Source organism: Eleginops maclovinus, chromosome 19 (assembly GCF_036324505.1).
Source record: "Eleginops maclovinus isolate JMC-PN-2008 ecotype Puerto Natales chromosome 19, JC_Emac_rtc_rv5, whole genome shotgun sequence".
In the NCBI taxonomy this organism is placed as follows: domain Eukaryota; kingdom Metazoa; phylum Chordata; class Actinopteri; order Perciformes; family Eleginopidae; genus Eleginops; species Eleginops maclovinus.
The window spans coordinates 11297796-11309248 of NC_086367.1; the positions used below are offsets into that span (position 1 = coordinate 11297796).

Genomic DNA, 11453 nt, shown 5'->3' on the forward strand with positions numbered 1-11453 from the left:
CTAACCATGAGCTGAAAAGACTGATTTTGATGTTCTGTGGTGATCCCTTCTCTCTCTGTTCCTCCTCTGTGCTACAGGGTCCATGCATAGGGAACCAGCAGAGTCTGGCTCACAGCAGGCTGTGGGACGCAGTGGTCGGCTTCTTGCATGTTTTTGCCAACATGCAGATGAAGCTATCCCAGGTTTGTACTTTTGTCTGCATAAATCTTTTCTAATGCTGTGTATTAATACCCTACACAGTTGAAGCACTTGCACCTTCCTTTTTAATATTTTGGCCTGTTAAAATGGAAGAAAATAGATAATTATACATCCAAGGTATGTGAAAACTTAAATTTGTATACGCTTAACACACAATTCTCTCCCATTTTGCATAAAAATGACTTCAACTCATTCTGTGTTTATACCTTGATTAGTGTTTTACTGTATAGATAAAGAAATAATTTATGGAGGGAGAGAGAGGTGCGATAGAAGAAGCTAGCTGGACTTGAATCGGGGTAATGTGTAAGCAGAAATGTAATCTTGGGGAAGTTTTGTAGCCAAGTGTTTAATCTGCATCATTAAAGGGTTTTATGGTGTGCATCTTAATCACTCAGCTCCCAGAAGATTGCATTTCTGCTTATAAATCATTGATAATAATCCAATAACATTGGGTACATAAACACTAATGGGGGCACTTTGTCCGATTACTTTAGCCTTTAATACCTTTTCCTATAAAACATTATTCATTTACAAAGCAAGGTTAAAATGCAACACAAAAAACCCAAATAATATAGTGTTTTTCAATAATATTATAGCTATTATTTTAGTTTTTTAATCTGATTGATCCACCAATGAAATCAGTCACTGTCAACCAGAAAATCATTTAAAATCTGTTCAGCCACTAGAGGTCTCTCCAGGCTCAAGGATAACCTCAGGCTTCTGCGTTACAATTACATCTGTCGTTCCACTCAGCGTTATGATGTATGACTCCAGCACAATATTTCCTCTATGCCCAATAAGCCAGGAATGGGATAAAATTCAGCCACCTAACCTTATCTCATGGTCATTGAAAGGACAGGAGAAGCCTGGAAGAGCAGAAGGGAGGGATCTGAATTTAGTGCATCAAAGTATTCCTCAGATTTATAGCATGCTGAATACACACTCCATAGAGACCCTAAATGAGTCAGACTGACCTAGCCATCTGCTCTGAGACAGTAAAATAACATTAACCCTGGTGCTGATGGATGGATGTTACCTAGAAGGTCCTTCTGCGCCCCAGCAGGGCCAATTCTGGTCCCCACAATGTGAGGCAGCCTTGATCTCTCAGGTATATTATACAGGATGGCTGTTCTCTTAAAGCGAGGCCATCAGTAGTCTGTGTGATATAGTGCAGTTTGACTCACAAGGTTTCCCTTTTTTTGTCTTCTCCTCACAGGACTCCAGTCAGATTGAATTATTGAAGGAGCTGCTGGACCTGCAGAAGGACATGATCGTCATGATGCTCTCCTTACTCGAAGGTTTACTTTTTGATGAGTCGCCATATAAGTTGTCCTGGCATCATCTGTTTTTAAAAATTGGATCTTGTTTTTAGCACCAATATGCCATTGAGATTTAGAATCTTAGCCATGTCAGCAAAATAAAAACGTTCAATAGTTTAAAAGGATATTGCCACTTTTATGACTGTCATCAAACTGATTTGTTTGCCTGTAATGTAATCCAATATTTACAAAAGCAGCTTTGCTTAATCTGCGTTGAGAGGATTGTTTGTTATGGGTCTACTAACACTCTTTGTCTGGTCTGTGTTTTTCTATTGCCTTACAGGTAATGTTGTCAATGGTACCATTGGCAAACAAATGGTGGACACCTTGGTGGAATCTTCTAGCAACGTGGAGATGATCCTGAAGTTTTTCGACATGTTCCTCAAGTTGAAGGACCTGACTACCTCAGACAGCTTCAAGGAGTACGACCCCGAGAGCAAAGGGGCCATCTCAAAGAAAGATTTCCAGAAGTCCATGGAGAACCAGAAGCAGTACTCCCAGTCTGAGATCGAGTTTCTCCTTTCGTGTGCCGAGGCTGATGAGAACGACATGTTCAACTACGAGCAGTTTGTGGAGAGATTTCATGAACCTGCCAAGGACATTGGTTTCAATGTAGCTGTGTTGCTGACTAATCTCTCCGAGCATATGCCTCATGATGCTCGACTAGCAACGTTCCTCGACCTGGCTGAGAGCGTCCTCAGCTACTTCGAACCTTACTTGGGTCGAATTGAGATCATGGGGGGAGCCAAGCGCATCGAGAGGGTCTACTTTGAGATTAGTGAGTCAAGTCGCACCCAGTGGGAAAAACCCCAGGTGAAAGAGTCAAAGAGGCAGTTTATCTTCGACGTTGTCAACGAAGGCGGGGAGAGCGAGAAGATGGAGCTATTTGTCAACTTCTGTGAGGACACCATCTTCGAGATGCAGCTAGCTTCTCAGATTTCCGAGCCTGACCCGGTGGAGCGTCCAGAGGAAGATGAGGAGGACAACCAGAGTGTGGTGGATACGCCGGAGGAGGAAGAGGAGGAGAATGTGATGTTGGAGTCTTCCTCAGCGTTTACAATCGCCTGCATCTCCATGAAAAAAAGCCTGTGCCACTTTCGCCAGATGCTCACTCTCAAGAGCATGAGGCGGCAGTACAGGAAGTTTAGGAAGATGAGCATCCGGGAGATGGTGCGAGGCTTCTTCTCTTTCTTCTGGATGATCATCACCGGCCTCTTCCACTTTGTCTACAGCCTGGTTTGGGGTTTCTTTCACATCTTGTGGACCACTATGTTTGGGGGCGGCCTGGTTGAAGGGGCCAAGAACATGAAAGTGACTGACATTTTGGGAAACATGCCAGACCCCACCCAGTTTGGAATCCACGGCGATGTGTTAGAGATGGAGAAGATGGAGGCGAGTGAAGCGTCAGCGTTGGCAGAGATGGGTCAGATGTCTCAGGGAGAGGCAGGAGAGGCAGACCTAATGGCTGAGCTGCTGAACATACAGCCAAAGAAGGAGGGGAAGCACGGGGCCGAGCCCGGTTTGGGGGATGTGTCTGAAGTGGTGGTGGGGGATGCTCCGTCTATAGCCAGCGCTGTCAAGCAAAAGAAAGCACAGGTCAGTACTGTTGATGAATCCAGGTGAATAAGGGTACCTTTTTTCTCTATCATGTCTTAAAGGAACAGTCCCACCCGAAAGAAAACTACAACAAAAATGTCCGTCATAAAATGGTTAAAACAAGGTCTTTAGTCTGGGTCTGCAGAGCCATGGAGCACTTGGGGGTTTGGTGCCTAGCTAAATTGCACCTTGGCAGTACCCAGAAGGAGACTGACCCCTCTCAAGCTACAAGTATGTCCTTTGTACTTTTTGGTCCAACCAGGACTTGGACCAACGGCCCTTTGGTACCCAAGCCAAGTCCACCAATACTAAGCTCCTGCTGCCTATTTTAATTGACATTTTGGTTGAAACATTATATGTTGTAATTTTAAAACTTTTCGGGTGACTGATGATCAAACAATGTACTTTGTTCTAGTTGGCTGCAAAGAAAATAGCTGTTAATGGAGACTACAAATCTGACTCGGAGAAAGGAGAGTGAGTGTTCTTAATTTGTCCTCAAAGGAAATGCAACCAATATGTGTTTTATGTGATTGAGTCACATGCAATACGTGTGCAATTGCATATATTAGTCCACACTAACAGAGAAAATCCTGTTGCAGTTCAGAGGATGGTGAGAAGAAGGACCATGATAAGTCTAAAGACGATCCCCCTCCTGACCCCCCAGTGCTGAAGAAAGTCCCCAAGAAGCGGATCAACGTGAAGAAAGAACCACCAGAGGCCTTTATGGCCAGCTTCTTCGCTGGCCTGGAAATCTACCAAACCAAGATGCTGGTCAGATATGTCCCTCACTGTTACGTTAAAATATGAACAATCTAAGCTGTTAGCTTAAGTATGATAAGGAAGTAGAAATCAGCAGGTCACATACATTTTATACAACCTATACAACAATTATTGTTTTCACAGAATTACCTGGCAAGAAACTTTTACAACCTCCGTTTCCTGGCACTTTTTGTTGCCTTTGCCATCAACTTCATTCTGCTCTTCTACAAAGTAAGGTTACAAATTAAAGTATATACTTGGTTACATATATACTTTGGTAAATACCTGTAAGCGTTGTTTTTAAGGTGACCGGTGATTACGCAGACGATGAAGACCCTTGGAATGGTCAGGGTAGAACTGGGGAGGAGGAAGATGAGGGGGCACTGGAGTATTTCGTGCTGCAGGAGAGCACAGGCTACATGGCGCCAACGCTTCGCTGTCTGGCAATACTGCACACCATCATCTCTTTCCTGTGTGTCGTGGGATACTATTACCTGAAGGTAAAGGGACATCAACTGAGCAGTAAATACACTTAAGTTTAAGATTTGTTTTTGAGTTTGAAATACATTTCTCAAGTTTGTTTTTCTCATTTACATAAACTATCTCAAAAATGTTTACTTTGCACACCTGTGTCGCTTTAACCTGTCTGGATAAGCAACACTTGTGATATTCAACGCCATAACATGTGTAATTATGGGTCATATTTTTTTACTGCGCTAACAGTTCAGCAATATTCCCTTTGTGTCCAAGGTGCCCCTGGTGGTGTTCAAACGTGAGAAGGAGATAGCGAGGAAGTTGGAGTTTGCTGGCCTCTACATCACAGAGCAGCCGTCAGACGATGACATCAAAGGGCAGTGGGACAGACTGGTCATCAATACTCCGTGAGTCAACCACAGTAAAGCTGCTCACCTCTGAGTCAGCATCTATTATTAATAATGATTGAAATGGATTTGTTTGTTTTTTCCTGTTTCTGCCAGATCCTTCCCCAACAACTATTGGGATAAATTTGTCAAACGCAAAGTAAGTGCATTATTTTTTATATCTGTTACGCAAACACACCAAAAACCCCATACTTTAACTTTTGAACTTTGTTTTTGTTTTTGCTGCTTTTTCTAGGTGATCAAAAAGTACGGAGACCTGTATGGAGCTGAGAGGATAGCAGAGCTGCTGGGGATGGATAAGAGCGCCCTTGATTTCAACCCTACAGAGGAAACTGTCGCCAAAGAGGCCTCGCTTGTGTCATGGTGAGAGATGGAACATAAATAAATAGATGTCATATGTCATATGTCATAAAAATATTAAGCACTTAACATCAACTTTTTTTTTTGCTAGGTTGAGCTCAATCGACACAAAGTACCACGTGTGGAAATTGGGGGTGGTGTTTACGGACAATGTAAGTTTGAATACAGCTTAGCGTGATTAAATTGGTGGCTTTATGGATGGCAGGGTGACTGATTTGATGGATGGGTTGATGATGATCTTATAACAGCACAGATGGATTGTGATTAATTTCTCATTGTGTTTCCCTACCAGTCCTTCCTGTATCTAGTTTGGTACACCACCATGTCCATCCTGGGTCACTACAACAACTTCTTCTTCGCCGCTCACCTGCTGGACATCGCCATGGGGTTCAAGACCCTCCGCACCATCCTCTCCTCTGTCACACATAATGGCAAACAGGTATTCATGAGCAGGATGCAGCTCTTCCTCTGAGCAGCAGGGGGCACTGCGGAGTTAGTGGTGGTCAGGGTAGGGTTGTAACCACCATCTCTGTTTTCTGCCTGATGTGCAACCACAAGACACCTTTATCACAGTTTGCATGTTGCTGCCCCACAGATGGCATTGTGTGGGTAATACAACAACAAGCCTGCTATCACTGATCTGCTGCAGGATTTGTGTGTTGTTGTTTTTTTTTTTACAAACTTAAAGCTGCTATTAGCGTTTTTAACCACCAGTGTACAGAATGACTCTAAGGCAAAATCTGATATTACCTGCATTAATGTTCCCTTTCACCATAACCACCCTTTCACTCTGATTTGATCCATCTACTCCTGGTGGAAATGTGTTTCTCCACACTCTGTACACAGAGGTATCACACTAGTCCCTTGTGTCTCCTTCTGTGCAACGTGTTGGAATGGATGTTAACCTGATGCTCAGTTGAGCAGTAATGGGTCATTCAGCAAATATTGTGTGTGTTCCTTCAATTCTTGTAACTTTACATCCAATAACAGCATCGTTGACCTTTGAAGAAATTGGGAGCACTCAGTAAAAAGAGAGAGATCTAAGAAGAGTAGGCAAGGATGGCATACACGTTCATTTAGATTCACCCAGTATCCTTTGGCATTTGAGTTGAAATTTGCTCAATCCCTTTATTTCACTGACTGTAAATTCTTGCAGGGGATTGTCATGTCAACTGACCACAGGCACAAATCAAAATGTATTGTCACCTCAATCTTCGAGGGTGGGAATGCACGCAAATGGCGATACCCGCGAGGAATCAGCGACACCTCCCACGCTCAGCTGCCTACGGGCAGATCAATCACAGCGGGAAAACCAATGCAGCTTACTGCTTCCACTGTTATTGCTGTTTAGTTTGATCGTTGCAGGAGCTGCATCTGAGAGCCTTAAATCTGTTGTAAAGAATTGTGATTGTTTTTTAACTCATTGAACTTTTCCTTTTTTACCGGCAGCTTGTCTAGTGTTTCTCTACCCCCAGGAAGTTGGTAGTGACATTTTTCTGATTGCAGACTGTGTTTCTCTTCAGCTGGTGTTGACAGTCGGCCTGCTGGCAGTTGTGGTCTATCTGTACACTGTGGTGGCCTTCAACTTCTTCAGGAAGTTCTACAATAAGAGCGAAGACGAGGATGAGCCAGATATGAAGTGTGACGACATGATGACTGTAAGAAGCAATCATAAGCTATGTTAAAAAATAAACAAAACATTCTGACTTTGAGGTCTGTACTCACCCTGCTTCCATGTTTCCACAGTGTTACCTATTCCACATGTACGTTGGGGTCAGAGCTGGAGGGGGCATCGGGGATGAGATCGAGGACCCCGCTGGTGACCCCTATGAGCTGTACCGCATCCTGTTTGACATAACCTTCTTCTTCTTCGTCATCGTCATCCTACTGGCCATCATCCAGGGTGAGCTTCAGCATTTTTTTTTGTGTGTTTTTCCACCAGACAAAATATCCCTCTAAAACTTTCACTCTATTTCCAGGAAGTGAAGGGTTAAAGGTTGTGATTGCATTGTTTTTTGCTGATACAATTTGTATGATGGGCTTTCTGGTTGCAGGTTTGATCATTGATGCCTTTGGAGAGCTGAGAGACCAGCAGGAACAAGTGAAAGAGGACATGGAGGTGAGTGGACATTTCATTCTCACTCACACACTGCTGAAGGGGGATCGGGAGGAGCAGGTGTGGGTTGTCCTCTCAAGAAACATTATGTGATTAAAGCCATTTCTTTCTTATGAGCTCTGGACAATGTCTTGAGTTTCCCTTTACACGTCTCACACAACAGGAGATTGTCCGTGTCAGAAGTGTTTTAACCTACCAGGAATACTGGTTTTGTAATCCTGAATCATTTTTTGTAAATGGCCCTTCCTGTTCACCCACAGATGTTTTGTTTGGTTTTGTGCCAGCTGCATGGTAAAAGAAAACATCACATTTTTCATTGTCAACTCACTGGACAATTAGTGGATCCATTCAGACGGGGAGTCAATCGAACATTACACATACTCTGTGTGTTTACTTTGTGAAGTCAATTCGATTTCTGATTAGACACTTGAATTCTCATATTTAGGTTCTTAACTAATGTTATAAATTATTATTTGTAGGTAATTTCAGGACTGTAGTGCATCTGTGAATGTGGCTTTATTAACTTTGTTTACTGTATGATTGTGAAATCTACAAACAAATACAGCAGATAACATACATCCTCTCTCAGTTGTAAATAACCTAAACCACTTCTCATGACAGGATGAGGAAGGAATACATCTTTATCATTTTTCTTAAATTGTCATGATATCATATTAAGTCTGTTACATAACAGGAAGTGAGTCCTTAACTTAAATACTGTCTGTTACAAAAATGAAATTCCTTTCCCAATCAGGATATGTTGAGTTTAGACATCTGGCCTACTTTTTTTCTGAAGCTCTCCATCTCTCTTCAGTCAGCAGCAGTCAGTCAGATGAAGGTCAGAGCATACTTTTGGTCCTCAAAAAGTTGCAGTGACAGAGAGAAACATATTTTTGTTTAAAGTATGACTGAATGAAGTTAGCCAGGATAAGCCTGAAGCTATTATTATCATCGTTATTTTCTGTTCAAACTTCAGAAAACTTTAGACAACTGTTGGCAAGCTGCATTGTACAAGCAATGCCAGTAAATGAGTCTCCTTATAACACAATGCAAAAGGCTGAATAGAGAGCAGGTGTTGTAATTATCTTTTCATTTTCTGTCCTCAGACCAAATGCTTCATCTGTGGGATCGGTAACGACTACTTCGACACAACACCTCACGGCTTTGAGACTCACACCTTACAAGAGCACAATTTGGCCAACTACCTGTAAGTATTCCCCTTCCAGGCCTTTGATATCATTTACTTGTTATTGCAAATGTGATAATCGCAATTGTCTCTCAATTACATGTAGTGCCTCCTCTGTAATTGAACCACATGACTGATGGCCTTAGCACGTTACTACAGCACACAATCCCACAATCCCTAATAGCCGCAGTAATGCAGAACATTAGATCCCTTCAGGTATTCTTTCCATCTGTCGCTGTGTTAACCCCCACCCCCGCTCGGCCAGTGTTTCATTGACAATAGAAAAGTCTCTTTCCGTTCGTGCTCAAGAGTCAGCTGGCCGGAGGATACAACAGCGACCTCATTATGTTGCTTCATTACTATTTAATGCCATGAACTTTATTGAAAAATAGGTTTGTGATGGCATGCCCTCATACAGTATTCATCAGGATTTGGCAGGCTGCGATGCCCGCAGAGATACAGCGGCCCGCTGCCATTTACACTTGATTTGGGAAACAACAGGTGATTGGCTAATGGAGATTGGATGCTGTTATTTTGTTTGACACTTGCGTCATGAAATTGTTTCCTAGTAACAGAGAATGTGACATTTTCCATTAATGCGGTGTTGGAGGTATTTAGTTAGGAGAAAGCTTGTCCTGTTTTTTTTTTAAGTCTGAGATTTTTGTTTTGTGTCATTGTCCCGGATTTTTCTAAAGGTTCTTCCTGATGTACCTCATCAACAAGGACGAGACAGAGCACACTGGCCAGGTACAGTAAGACTCGTCACAAATGACATTTCTCTGAGGATTAAATCATCCTGATGTTTACCCTGTACTGTCACAGATAATGTGCTGCTGTCTGTCTTCCTGGGGCTGAATGATTCTAAGGGAAATGTATAGTATATTACTGTTGAATTAAAGTGTGATATTTAATTACAACTTAACTACAGACCTGTTTTTATGATCTACTTGATATTAAATAAGATATTTTAGGCATTATCACAAACTTGTCTTGTTTCTAAATGAATAGATAAAATAATGCGGTGGCTTCTTTCAGATGTTCCATAGAAACATTGAGCTCAATTTAGCTCACAATTAAAAGAGTATTACATCTGTTGAGAAACATGAAAGGTCTCAATGTAATTCAAGTTTATTCACACAATGCAAAACCAACAACCACATTTTTAGCCATTTATGATTATAATAACAAATGATTGGTTAGTCTCTTTAAACTGCTCTGAAGCTCTGAATCCTGGAAGTAAAAACTGCTCAGTGCTTAAAAATGGAAGTTTTTCAATTCAAATATTTCTGCACACCGTTTACAGAGTGACATTTATACCCAACAACTCCTTGGGTACCCACATCTACTGTACCTATCTAAAATGTTAGGTTTTTTATCCTTAAAAACGATACAACATACATTTTTAACCAAAATGTATACACAGAAATCCAGCAAGTGAGCATAATAACAAAGCACAAACCTTTTTTGTTGTTGTTGTTTCTTAACTCTTTGGTATTTTATTTATTATTAATGCCATATTGTCCTTTTTATAATTGCTGTTTGAATTTTTTTCTCTCAAAGTACTGGGCATTAACGTAACCATTAAGCCTTATGCTAATGATGCAAACTAGCAACACCGCAATCAACATGTACTTTGATAATAAATTAAAGCAAATACAGTTTCTATTGTCACTTTTATAAATAATAATTCATTTCGAGTTCTAATTGTTTGTATGTGTCTGACTCTAGGAGTCTTATGTGTGGAAGATGTACCAGGAGCGCTGCTGGGATTTCTTCCCAGCTGGAGACTGCTTCCGCAAGCAGTACGAAGATCAGCTTGGATAGAGCAGATGCATCCTCTTTACCTCTACTCGAATGATGTGGGCTGCTGGAACATGTAGTCCTACATACAGCTGCTGCACTACAACAACACACAGTCATCCCGACAACGCTTCAGACTGGCCTGAGGAGAGACGAGACAAAACTACTTTTTTATCTAATAAGAGAAATGTCTCATGCTCGTCTTCGGCTTACCTTTGTTGGTGCGGTACCAGTCTATGAGGAAACAACCTGTCACTTTCCCAGAAATCAAAACTTATTTTCGTTTGGGACTCGTCTTTGACAGCGTGTTGCCTTTTACTCCACATAACCCCAAATCATTGCACAATTTTCAGTTTTGTCTTTTTGAGAAACACTGGGTTTTGTGGGGTTACGGGACAATGTGTCAGTCATATTATGCACAAGAACCCAACTTCAATATTCTGAAATGTTGAACTTGAGACTTAATGCCAAAAGAAAAATGGAGGAGTTCAGTAGATTTACATAGTGCGCAAAAATGTGATATGAGAATTTTTTTTCAAGATGTTGTAACCTTGCATATTGAGATGATGTTTTAGAATGAAGTGGCAAAAATGTTTATTACATAGGATTTAAAAAATGCCTAATTTCTTCATGAAGTGCCTTACAGTACTGTATCTACATTACAATGAAGCTATGCAAAACTTTTGTTTCTTCTTTATTGTATGTAAGTACAGTAATTCTCCTGGAGCAGATACAAGTAGCTGTCCAGATGTGTAGTTTGTGGCTGAACTTTTTCATTTGAACATGGAAGAACAGCATTGGTTGGATTTGACCAATGCTTTTGCTGAATGCAGCATAACTAACTGAACACCTTCAAAAAAGAACAAAATGTAATAGCTATAGTATGGCCATTTGTATGTAGTAGCTTTGCTGATCTGTGCATTTCTTTTAAAGTAAAAAATTAAAGAAATCAGTGCAAGAAATATTCATGTTTGTTCATTTCATTTGGATTTGTGGACTTTTATACGATGTAAATATACCCTCAACGTATTTTTCAACTTTTAAAACCCTTCCTCCATCTGTTCACCTCCACATAATAACAGGATAAGTGATTTTGAATATAGAGTGAGTCATCTCATTCCCAAAATCTGCAGCAGCAACATCTGCCTCTGCAGCTAATCCAAATTCTTTCAAAATAAAATACCTCCAGTGTGCAAACAGCATTTGGCTTCAGTTCTAAGTAAATTTTACCCTTCACA

The 11453-nt window shown here is 41.2% G+C and overlaps 1 protein-coding gene across 1 annotated transcript in view; it reads left to right on the forward strand.

Moving 5' to 3' along the window:
* Nucleotides 1-11177, forward strand: part of LOC134881281 (ryanodine receptor 3-like) — a 65869-nt gene extending 54692 nt beyond the window's left edge. The window contains exons 80-97 of the mRNA XM_063908497.1: nucleotides 78-182; nucleotides 1415-1496; nucleotides 1801-3113; nucleotides 3529-3587; nucleotides 3713-3884; nucleotides 4017-4103; nucleotides 4178-4372; nucleotides 4623-4753; nucleotides 4850-4892; nucleotides 4989-5116; nucleotides 5205-5265; nucleotides 5406-5552; nucleotides 6637-6771; nucleotides 6860-7016; nucleotides 7168-7232; nucleotides 8336-8436; nucleotides 9111-9162; nucleotides 10144-11177. Coding sequence (XP_063764567.1) covers nucleotides 78-182; nucleotides 1415-1496; nucleotides 1801-3113; nucleotides 3529-3587; nucleotides 3713-3884; nucleotides 4017-4103; nucleotides 4178-4372; nucleotides 4623-4753; nucleotides 4850-4892; nucleotides 4989-5116; nucleotides 5205-5265; nucleotides 5406-5552; nucleotides 6637-6771; nucleotides 6860-7016; nucleotides 7168-7232; nucleotides 8336-8436; nucleotides 9111-9162; nucleotides 10144-10239 — 3129 coding nt within the window. The 3' untranslated portion in view covers nucleotides 10240-11177. The remainder of the gene's footprint in view (nucleotides 1-77; nucleotides 183-1414; nucleotides 1497-1800; nucleotides 3114-3528; nucleotides 3588-3712; nucleotides 3885-4016; nucleotides 4104-4177; nucleotides 4373-4622; nucleotides 4754-4849; nucleotides 4893-4988; nucleotides 5117-5204; nucleotides 5266-5405; nucleotides 5553-6636; nucleotides 6772-6859; nucleotides 7017-7167; nucleotides 7233-8335; nucleotides 8437-9110; nucleotides 9163-10143) is intronic.
* The last annotated feature ends 276 nt before the right edge of the window (nucleotides 11178-11453 follow it).